A 12,084-nucleotide genomic window follows, 5' to 3' on the forward strand; every position below is an offset into this window, starting at 1 on the left:
GGAAGTCGCATGACACATAAACACATTTTGTCTGTAAAATGTATGTAATAGACTTTTACACATTAAAAATGAATGATTGAAAAACGATATTTACAACATTGTGTTTTAAAATGATTCAAGGTCATGAGGCAAGACTGTAGAATAGAGCTGGCACTTTCAGTCCCCCCCCCACCCAACCCCTTTATTTATGCGTTTTTATATAGCGCAGACTTTACCCGAAGGGGTCAGTGCGCTTCACAATAGGAACAGAACTGATACATGTGAGCACATTACAAGTGAACAAATTACAAAAGCAAACGCTAAATAACATGAGGCAAAAGTGACAATTATGAGCAAACAAATACAGGAGACAGTAAAAGGAGCATTATGTCCCTGAAAACTTTGTCTCCGTTCTGGGAAGAGCTAACTCTCCCAGGAGGGGTTAATTCACAGAGCTGACATGCTTCAGGTGCAGTGGGAGGCGAGGGGTCTCCTCTGCTAAAAACCAAAAGCATGTCCCACTGCAGCTGAAGCTGTCGGCTCTGTGATTAACCCCCTCCTGGGAGAGTTAACATAACAAAAGAACGGGCACCTCCTGCGCTATTGATCTCCCCTCCCTCCCGCTTCCACATACCGGAGTCCGGAGTCCTTCAAGAAGACTTGCACGGACAGACGGACGACTGCAGGGCACAAAGATCAAATTGAAGTGGAGTGCACGCCCCCCCCTGGGAAGGTGTCGCGCCCCCCCAGTGGGGCGCGCCCCACAGATTGAAGAACACTGGCTTAGACTATACCCCCTTCTGATGTGGGAGGATTTTTTTGTTTGTCCTGCACGTTAAGGTTTGAAGTGATGCTTCTCCTCTACTTCACCAGCTGAAGTAACATCACAATTAAGGGGTCTCTGGCCTTCTTTGAGTCTGTGCCTCCCACATCTACGCCCACGAGATTTACTCTCGGGCGTCTAGACTCACTCTGCACACTTTTCTACGTGAATGTGCCCGCTTGTCGACGATACGGTCAATGGTACTCTCTGAGGACAATTTCTGCTGTCACTGGTGCTCTGCAACGACAGCGCCTCCAGGCATTCGTCGATGACGTGCCCTCTTGTCGACTGCAGGCTCGTCGACCACTGGGAGGCTCGTCGACGGTGGGCTCGTCGGCGGCGAGAGCTCCGTCGGCGGCGAGAGCTCCGTCAACATTCAGCTTCGACGCCAGTTGACTTCGTTAACGGACAGTGATTTTGTAGACCATTTATTTCGTCGTCTGCAGCTTTCCGCTACATCCACGTGATGGCTTTTTACTTTCGCCATTATTCTTCTTGGACAGCACATAGCTGTATGAGCATGTTTTTTCTTCAGATCAGAATTATGTATTTCTGACAGCAAGACTGCCACGGCCTGTACCAGGGCGGGATTACGTCTTCTCTTGCAACTGGAGTTCTTTTGCATTCACCTTCAGTGAATATTGGAGGTTTTCTCCTCCTTATGAAGAGCGGCGAATCGTTTTCCCCCTTTCCCCTCGTCCTGGGGAAACCACAGAAACAAGTTTGTTCACTTCCTATCATAGACTTTATTTAGAAAGAAGGTGTTAAACTCATGCAGGGGCCACACTCTGTGCCGGCGTTTTTCCACGCTTTGACAAGACATGTAAAACTCCCCACTATTCACCTGCTTTTCTAGTCTCTCAGCCTACCCTGACTAAGTCATTACTCAGGCGGCACAGCGATTATCTTGCAAGCCAGTGGGCAGGTATGCCGCCAGCTGTGCTCTGACATGTTGGCGCTAGTAGAACTTATTCCAGAATCCTCCAAGCCTCATACTTTGAAGATCCTGCAGGAGGGAGAGCGAGAGAGAGAAGTGCATCAAATAATACACTGTGCAGCGGACATTGCGTGTACAGGTTTTCGACAGCTCGCAAGAGGGGCAGTCTGGCGAAGACATTTTTGCTACAATGCTACGTCTTTCGCAAGGAAGTTCAGACTTCAATCCTTCACTTGCCTTTTGATTGAGAATCCCTTCTGGCCAGCACACAGATACTGCCCGCACCCTCTGGATATAGAATCGCAGCCTTTTCGTGGTGCTGAGGACCTAGATCCACGTCCTTTTTTCAAGGCAGTTCCATCCAGTATTGGCTCCTACAATCGGAACCAACTGCGTTACTCAAATCAAAAGCAGTCACATGGGCAAAATACTAACAGTCCCTACATAGAAGAGTTGCCTCGGCTGTACGATGATTTTCTAAGAAACAATGGATTACCTTGAACCCACCTTTATTCCCTCCAAAAACATCGGAGGTCTAATATCTCACTTTATTCCAATTGGTCAAGGGTGACACAGAACCGTTGGGTTTTTTAAACTTCATGCCCAAGGGCACACTCTAGAATTTGTCAATTTTCCCTTTTTCTACACCTCCAAAGGGATCCACCTTTTTCATCTACGGGAGTGGTTTGCACAAGTGTCTATATGGATACAAACAGAGACCGTCGGAGTGGTTCCGAATCTCCAACAGCGTTAGGGTTTACTCTCCGTTCCTCCTCAACAAGCAAATCAGGAAAGTAGCGCATGATTTTAGATCTTTGCGCAAACTTTACCAATGTTGTACCTCAAAGTACTAAAGTTCTTATGCCAGAACGACTTTATACCTACTTTCAACCTCCAAGATGTCTATTTTGATGTGCCAATTCTGCCTAAGCACAGGAAGTGGCTACGTTGTGGACTTAGGTCGGCTTCACGTGTCTTTACGTAGATCTTGGCACCAGTGGCAGCCTATCTGCGTCTGCAAGGCATACTAATTCTTCATTACTGAGACAACTGTATAATAAGGGCTCGCTCTTATTTACAAGCAGTCCAGCACACCCAGACTTTTCAGTCACGGTTTCAAAACCTGGTTTTCAATAAATCGTGACAAGTCCCAACTAGTACTAGCTCCGATATGAACGTTTCTCGGAGCATCAATCATACAAACCTAGCAAAGGTGTTTGTCTCACACGAACGACGGGCCTGCAGCTCCCACTTGGTGGTTCTTCTACGTACAAAAGTCTGTTTCAGTAGATCCTCAGTCATTCCTGGCCACAGCCTCCACCTGCATCCCGTTGGTTCCCAACTGCAGATTACACATGAGGAGATTGCAAGAGGGGCTAGACAAGAAGTGGTTGCAGGTCTCCAGTTCAATCGATGATCTCATTCTAATCACTCCTCGGATGCAAGAGGCCTTTTTGTTTGATGGGTCCAAGAAAGAAATTTGTAGAAGGTGTGCGTTTCCTTCAAGAAGCGCCAACATTACACAATCCCCACAGACTCATCCCTCGAGGGTTGGGGAGCATGTCTTCAAGGGCTGAAGGTCAGCGGGAAATGGAAACCTCAACAAAAGGCTTGGCACATAAATCTGCTAGAGCTAGGTGCCATCTTCTTAGCCCTCAAATCCTTTCGTGCAATCATTCAAGGGGCCACAGTATTGGTTCGCTCAGACAATACTTAAAGTATGCATTACTTATACAAACAGGGAAGAACGAGGTTGGTTCTTCTATCTCATGAAGCCCAAGAGATATGGGCTTGGGCGATGCGACACAGGATCAATCTCTTGGCTGTTCATGTGCCGTGAGTTGGAAATGTGCTTGCGGACACCCTCAGCAGGTCAACGGTGTCCAACAACGAATAGGAACTGCATCAGCAAACAGCGGATCGAATATTCCAGCAGTGGGGTCATCCCGATCTGGACCGCTTTGCGACAAAAAACCGCAAATGCCTGTTTTCTTTGCAAGCTGGCTTCCCCACAGGGACTCGCAAGGCATTTTCGATAAACTGGTCTCAAATATATGCTTACGCCTTTCCTCCGATACCGTTGGTTCCGGGAGTTCTCCGGAAGATGAAGAAAGAGCCATGTCGCTTGATTCTCATCGCCCCCAGGTGGCCTCGCCAATACTAGTTCACCGAACAACTTCTCTTCTGAGTGCAATCCTATACAGTTTCGACCAATTCCGAATCTCCTCTCCATTCAGAATGGTCAGATTTGCCATCCGGATCCGGCCTCTCTAAAATTAGCAGCTTGGCATTTCTGAGCACTTTGAATTAGCTCATCTGAATATCTTGGCGGATTGTAAGGAGGTACGGGCTTACGCGAGAGCACCTGCTAGAATAAAGACATACAGACTTTAATGGAAAAGAATCTGCATTTGGTGTTAATCTGCTGGGGTTCACCCATTTCATGCAACGCCGGACCAGATATTACCTTTTTTCTAGCACTTGGCAAGATCAGGCTTATCTCATGCAACGTTGAAGGTCTTTTTGGCAGCCATTTCAAGGTAACGTCAGGATGGGTCTATGAGAAGTTGGCCTGATATGCAGTGCTCACTATTCTAGTGAACACTATGTATCGGTCCAAACAACCCTTATTGATGATTGGTTGTAAGTCAACCTGATAGACCAGCTATCCTAGTAGCATGGATACGAGCAGTCTAAGGCTAAGACTCTAGAGGGCGTGTTAAGCCAGCTGTTTTACCATCACATTACCCCTTGAACACCAAGTGAAAGGACACCACACAAGTTGTTATGAAAATAAACAGATATTTATTTATAACAAGACTACCCTGAACTCTTTATGAGTCAGGGAGCTAAGCACACAACAAAACTCTTACGAAAATACTTTAAGTCGCACAATTTACACAGATGCCCGAGGGGCATGAAAAACCATATACACAAGAAGTGGAATGCGAATTACTAGCAGGTAAGTACCTATTCTCATAGACTTTAGAAACGCTAGTCCTACAATGCTAAACACTTAGATTAGTTGCAGGAGGCCTGTGGACGTCGTGTGCAGAGTGGGAACTCTCACGCGTAAGGCGGGAAAAAGTCTATGGAGGCTAGCAAAGACAAAGTTACTGTTCTCGGGCGAACCCGACTAGGTGGGTCGAAAACAAGAGTGGATCCGAACACTTAGGGTGTTGGGCTATGCTGGAGCACCGGAGTACTCAGGTTACCTAGCCCAGGGGCTGCGGCTGCATAGGGTTCAAGTTGCGTCGGAAACCCTCGTTGAAGATCCAGGAGCCTGAAGAAAGAAGTTGCTGGCAGGCGGCCAGTGAAGGAGTTCGTGGTGATCCAAGCCTGGATCAGGGAAGAAGAAACCTGTAAGCAGAGGGGACCAAGTTCTGAATCACTAGCCAGTGATTTGAGTGGGCACCAGGATGGCACCGACTAAGTCACCTCAGCCAGGTGAGTGGGCGCTGCTGGGCTCTGCAGTCTCTCGGACCAGGAGGTGTTGTCGGCGACCAGGATGGAGGTGCGAGCTGTCCCACGAAGGTACTTGCTGTCGACGTCGCTGGACCCAGGATTGGGCAACAAGTCTTGGCAAATGCAAGGCCCACGCGGTGGACCTAAAATGGCGTCTTGAGTGGACCAGGAGGGTCCAGGGTGCTCCTCTTTTGGAGGGGAGCAAGGGCTAGTCTGGAGCAACCAGACCAGCAGTGGTTGGCGTCGTGAGAGGGCCACTAGCCAACGGGCAAGCGACCTGGACAACGCGGTGAGCAGAAGGGCCCCACGCAGATTTCGTGGATGCAGGGTGGCTGAACTACGGTGCTGGAGCTGCTCAGGGTCGGGGCTTCTCTTACCCCAAAGCACTCAGTCGAGGGTCACTTGGTGGTCGTGCTGGACAAGCGTCGTGCAGTTCTGAAGATGGCCGGTCCCTCGGTCTCGTCGCACCCACGGATCACAGCTGGGCTGATGATGTAGGTTGAGGTCAGAGGTGTCAGGGAAGCCGGTTCTCGTCGTGCTGGAGCAGTCGTGATCCGGAGGAGAGACTGGCAACAAACCGCGATGCTTGGTTGGTGCCTGCTGCTGCAGGGTGACTACTCCTTAGTCACAAGGGAGAATCTTGGGAAGAAGTCTTGAGTTCCTTTCGTGGAAAGTAGTTTCAGGATTCAAAGATGATCTGATTTGGAAGGGGGCCAGTTCCTACCTTTATCCTGCAAAAAGGGGCTGGCACGCGACTAAGTCCTGCCCTATGGGTGGGACTAGGAGGGGGGTGGTTACACCCCTCTCCTTTGGCGGGCTTTCCCCAGATCAGGGGCTGGAGTGCCCCTGGAACTGGTTCAAGCCGGCCTATGCACAGTGAGCACCGGGGTGCCACTTGCAGTCACCTTCCTCTAAAGCCCTACCTACCTAGAATACACAAAATCCTGTCTGGGACTGTGCTGGCACCACCCCTGGCAGGAAACCCTTTGTCCTTGCCTCCTGGGCTGGGAGGACTCCCAGCAGCAGGAGGGCAGACTTGTGTCTCGGTGGCAGCATCCATTTTGTGGAGCTACGGCTCTGTCTGACTTTAACCGGGGTTACAGGTTACATACAGGTCGTGTCCCTCTAGAAGGGTGGAATGCTAACCCCGTCGCCAGAATTGGCGAGGGGTTAGTATTCCAATTCGTATGACACCTTACTCGACATGTTTTGATAAAGCGATACCAGAGTTGGCATATAACCGCGAGGATTATAATGCACTTAAGAGTATATGGTATGCGATATCATGGAAACGGCTAAGGGATGGATCCCGAAAGCCGCAGACAGGCTCAGCTCATGCCAGAGCACTATCGCACACGATTCCAAGCACTCTGCCTTCAGGATTGTCAAGGCCTGCCATAGGAGTGACTGATAGGAGATCTGTGTGTCCATTTAGGTTTAGATATAGGAATACTATATCTACAGCAGAGGGTGAGTACACCACTCTGCCCCAGCTGTCAAGCAGCCAGTTGTGTCTGATTTAGTTAGTCAGCCCAGGGGTGGCATAATACATGCTGCAGCCCCTGGGAGACTTCTGGGTGCACCTCAGCCCTGGGTACAGGGACTTGGAGAGGGCCCAGTGCCAATTCAGTACCTGGGTACAATTTGGAGTAGAGAACAGCTAGGCTGTGGGTCTGATTAGCAGGCCCACAGCCAGGGAAAGTCGTAAACCAGTGAAGCAAAAAGCAAAAATCTGGGTGATCATAGGATTGCAGACCCTACTCTCCTACATGGGCAAGTCACGTCTATACTCAAACATACAGCTGACCCGGCCGACCTAAACAATTACCGCCCCATCACCACCTTGGCCAAACTGCTAGAAAAATGCGTACAACTCCAACTGACAAAACACATTGATCAGTTTGACCTCCTCAACCCTCATCAGGCTTCCGAGCAAAACACAGCACGGAAACGGCTATGACGCACATAATTGATGACGCCCTCCAAATCCTTGATCGCAATGATTCCTGCCTCCTCATCCTTCTTGATCTCTCCTCAGCATTTGATACGGTCAAACATGAGAATCTACTGGAGTTGTTAAACACCAGAATGGGTTTATCCGGGACTGTCCTCAAATGGTTCACTTCCTTCCTTCCTACATAACCGGTCTCAGAAGTTCAAGATCAACAACGTACTGTCCTCTGTGCCAGTAACTCTAGGCGTCCCACAAGGATCGTCCCTATCCCCCACATTGTTCAACCTCGTCATGGAACCACTCACCACCTTGCTTCAAGCATCGAATGTACACTTCCATATGTACGCCGATGACACTCAACTTTACCTCAAGCTACAATCCCTGGAAGACATCAAACTTCTGAACTCGACACTAAAACACCCAATCATGGTTGGCTGATAATCACCTCAAACTAAATGCTCTGAAAACTGAGTTCCTTCTGATCTCACCTCCTGCGAAAATTGCCATCACCCAAACCTGGCTCAATCACCTAACCGCTCTCAATGTCCAGCCCACCATCGTGGACTCCGCGAAATCCTTAGGCATCACACTTTACTCCAATCTCAACATGCAGCAGCACATTAGCAAAGCAACTAAAGGAGCTAATTTCCAAATTAACACTCTGAGGAAACTTAAACCCTTTCTCCCAGCTAAGGACTTCCGAACTGCTGTACAAGCCCTAGTCATCCCTCGCATAGACTACGGAATTGTGGCTCTCAGCGGGCTCCCCCTATCAACAACCGCACCCCTAAGAGCCTCCTTGAACGCTGCCGCGAGACTCATCACTGGCTCAAGGAAACATACGCATATATCCCCTGACTTAAAATCCCTGAACTGGTTGCCTTTTGAAGCCAGAATACAGCTGAAAATTGCCTGTATGACGCACTTGGCTGTACACCACAAGTCACCCAACTACCTCACTCAAAAGCTGACTATATCAGGAGGTTCGAGATCCAATAGAAGCACAAAAAATCTCCTCCTGAAACCTCGAAGATTTCGGAAGGAAAAAACATACAAACGCTCCTTCTCAGGAATGGCACCCAGGATCTGGAATGCACTCCCTCCTGAAACCAGGCTTATCTCATCCACTGCATTTTTTAACAAAGAGGTAAAAGCCATCCTTATGGCTAAGTTCACCTGAACTCTATTGTTACTGGATCAAAGACATTGCACTGCTTCTGCATTATTGATTCCCTGATTGTTTATTTGTATTATATTTTTACTTGATTGTTATCCTACTTTGCTACTCACTTACGACTATTATATTGTTTTCAAGAGTTTGTTTAATCACCCCCTTGTTCTCCCTACCCTTTGTTTCTGTAAAGCGCTCTGTTATCTGCAAAGATCTTGTTCGCGCTATATAAAACTTTGAATAATAATAATTCGGCACCCAGACCCGCAACAGCTCAACCTGGCGATCTGGCTCCTGAAGTCTTAGAATTTGGCTACCTTAACTTGCCTCCCGACTGCATGGATATCATACGGGAGGCAAGAAAGCCCACCACCAGAGCTTGCTATGCAGCAAAATGGAAGCGGTTTGTCATTTACTGTACAGAACACAACATAAATCCGCTAGATGCATCCACTCACAACATCTGTTATTTGTTACATCTTTACAAATGCAAGCTGGCATATGCTTCCATTCGGATACACTTATCCGCCATAGCAGCTTATCTCCAAAACAGGCAGCATCTCTCAGTTTTCAGAGTGCCTGCCATTAAAGCCTTCCTAGAAGGACTGAAACGGGTCATCCCTCCCAGGACCCCGCCTGCTCCTGTATGGAACCTTGATGTGGTCCTCACCAGGCTGATGGGCCCACCTTTTGAGCCTCTGCATTCATGCGAGGTTCAGTTTTTAACATGGAAAGTGGCTTTTCTAATAGCCGTTACGTCTCTGCGACGTGTTGGTGAGCTCCAGGCGCTCACTGTACAAGAGCCATTCATACAAATTCACTCGAACAGGGTGGTGCTGCGCACCTACCCTAAATTTCTCCCTAAGGTGGTTTCACAGTTCCATGTCAATCAGACCATTGAACTGCCCGCGTTCTTTCAAAACCCAGAGACAGTAGCCAAAAGAATGCTCCACACTCTTGACGTCAAACGAGCTTTGATGTACTACATCGATAGGACCAAGGATTTTAGGAAGACGCAACAACTCTTTGTTGCCTTTTCGGCCCAGCACAAAGGCAACCCCATTTCCGAAGCAGGTATAGCCAGGTGGATCGTTAAGTGTATTCAAATTTGCTATCACAAGGCTAAGCGCACTTTAACGGTCCCCCCAGAGCCCACTCCACCCGCAAGTTGGGGGCCTCCATGGCTTTCCTTGGTAATATCCATTTGGAAGACATTTGTAGAGCAGCCACATGGCCTACACCACACACATTTACTAAACACTACTGTGTAGATGTGCACTCCAAGCAGCTGTAGGGCAGGCTGTTCTTAAGACACTTTTTCAAACGTCTGCAGCTGGCACAGGCGGCCGCCGTTAATGGAGGGACTGCTATATATTCTATGCTATAGATATAAATTCAGCAGCCCACATGCCTCGAACTGAATATGCTACTTACCAGTATGCATCTGTTCTTGGCATGTAGGGCTACTGACATTCATATCGCCCGCCCTCCTCCCCGGCGCCTGTAGCGGCTGCAGAATTCAAACTTACTCTTAGCATGGTCATCGCTCACACTGTTACACTCCATCTTCGCCACAATGGCTAAAAACAATCTGGGGATGGAGTCGATGCCCATGTGCACTGTAGTCCAGGGGAGGAGCCACCTATCTCGTGATACTTCGAAGACTCTTCCAGGACAATGTGCAATCATACGGACCCAACACTAGGCGGCGATCTATGCTATAGATATGAATGTCAGCAGCCCTACATGCCAAGAACAGATGCATACTGGTAAGTAGCATATTCATTCTCGTCATGATTGCCGAAATTAAATGAAAGTGGCACTTTGATTCTTCCATGACCTTCTATTTCTTTATCCGGAGTTGCGGTTTACATTAATGTAACTCAATGTTTTTGTTCATGAAGACTTATCTTTTCTTTTTAGATAATCAAGCAGGTTACGGCAGAATGGGAATGACTGGCAATTTTGGAATGTATGGAAATCCTGATGCCTTGGGTGGCTATGGTGAGCGTTTACAAACTTTCATTTGGAGTAATTATTTGACCTGAGGTCTAGGTTTACCGTGCTACTGTCTACATACTTAGTAACCAATATTTAAAATTACTATTTTTCATAGCGCTGTCAGAATTTGGGCGTAGAGCTGTGTTAAAGCTCTTTGGGAGCAGCTTTTTAAAATACTTGCTTACCTTGCTGTTTTTACTGATTGCTGTCCTTCCTTGTCTTTACATGTTGGTAAGTTCCCGCAAGTTAAGAGCGGGCTGCCATTTCGGTTAGCGTGCTAGGTGTTTTTGCTACCTGACACGATGAATGGACATGCTGCACGGTTGTGCCTAAGGCAAGCCCATCTGCGTCAGTCAGCAGTCTGAATGCACCAGAACACCTTCTCAAATCTTGAACTGGTCCTACTCAGAGGTTTTAATGAACATCTTACTTGGAAGTAAGCAAAAAGAAATGCACAACAATGAATTTCCAGGGGGACACCAATATATGGTGCTGCCCCACTTGTAATTTGCTACTTGAATTAATCCTAATGGGGCATTAAAACCTCATGCTAGGCTCACAAGTTGCCCCAGTATTGGAACTTTCATAGATTACCATGCTTTTGTATCATTCCCCGTCGTTGGAATGGGAGTCTCGGTAACAAATACTATAGCAGTAGGTACAAAAGAGAAAGAAAAGACCTAGGCCTCATTCCCATTTGTCGCATATCACCCTCTTTTTGTAAAAGAGACCAAACTTCGGCATCAGCCATTCAGAAGAGCCTCACCCCATAGAACCCTCCTGAAGGAACCTCAGAGCCTCAGATTTTCTACCGCACGTTGTGCTTAAGCAGTCTCCTTCGAGCTCTGCTCGTTTCATCTTTCAGAGGTTTTTTCTTTAAGTTTTCTCTTCAGGATTTAGAAAAGGATGGCTGACAAGGAAAAGAAGGCCCTTTTCAAGCCATGTTCCACCTGTGGCAAGAAAAGGTTGTTTGTGGAGGATTAACATAAGGATTGTATCTATTGCCTCTATCCGGATCATAAGGCAGAGGACTGCAAGAACTGCCGCACTTTTTCTACCAAGACCCTCCAAGATCGGGCTGGTAGACTTCTGACCTGGCTTCAGAAACAGAAGGAAAGGAAACATGGAGTTTCCAGTGACAGTTAGGATTCATCGTCAGCTGTCGTCCAGAAGGTCAGTCAAGAGGGGTAGGGGTTCCCCTTCTCCTTCGGTGGAACATCCTTCTAAGGCCTCAAAAAAGACCCCCAGAGAGTCTGAGAGCCTAGGTCCAGGCAAATCTCCTCACCATAGTGAAAAGGAGAGGGCAGGACCTTCTACGCCTTCTAAGGGTTTGAAGACTGATCCAGCATTCAAGTAACCCTCTTCCCAATCTTCTGACAGAAGTTCAAAGTCCTCGACAATGAAGGCGTCGACGACTGACGTTCCGTCGACGAAGAAATTGAACCCAAAGTTAAAATTGGTTCCGTCGACGGAACATTCGTCGACGAAGGTATCGTCGTCGTCGAAAGGAAGCGTCGACCGTTCCAACAGCGTCGACGGGAGGGTCACAGACGACAGCATCGTCGACGAAGGCGTCGACTACTTCAGCGACGTCGACGGCAAAATAGTCGACGAGTGTGACTGCGACGAGTACCGTGTCGTCGACGGGAGCCTCGACGACGACCACTTTAACGACTGCTGGATCGTCGACTATTTCATCGTCGACTACGCCTATCTCGTCAACGAGTGTACAGGTGTCTGCAAGGCATGTTACG

General features: G+C 48.1%; 1 protein-coding gene across 2 annotated transcripts in view; it reads left to right on the plus strand.

Annotated features, from left to right (window-relative positions):
• Positions 1-12,084, plus strand: part of HNRNPH3 (heterogeneous nuclear ribonucleoprotein H3) — a 187,084-nt gene that overhangs the window by 92,702 nt on the left and 82,298 nt on the right. For both annotated transcript variants that reach the window (XM_078643206.1, XM_078643207.1), the window contains one exon: positions 10,253-10,333. In XM_078643206.1, the coding sequence (XP_078499332.1) occupies positions 10,253-10,333 (81 nt within the window). The remainder of the gene's footprint in view (positions 1-10,252; positions 10,334-12,084) is intronic.

Source organism: Lissotriton helveticus, chromosome 5_1 (assembly GCF_964261635.1).
Source record: "Lissotriton helveticus chromosome 5_1, aLisHel1.1, whole genome shotgun sequence".
In the NCBI taxonomy this organism is placed as follows: domain Eukaryota; kingdom Metazoa; phylum Chordata; class Amphibia; order Caudata; family Salamandridae; genus Lissotriton; species Lissotriton helveticus.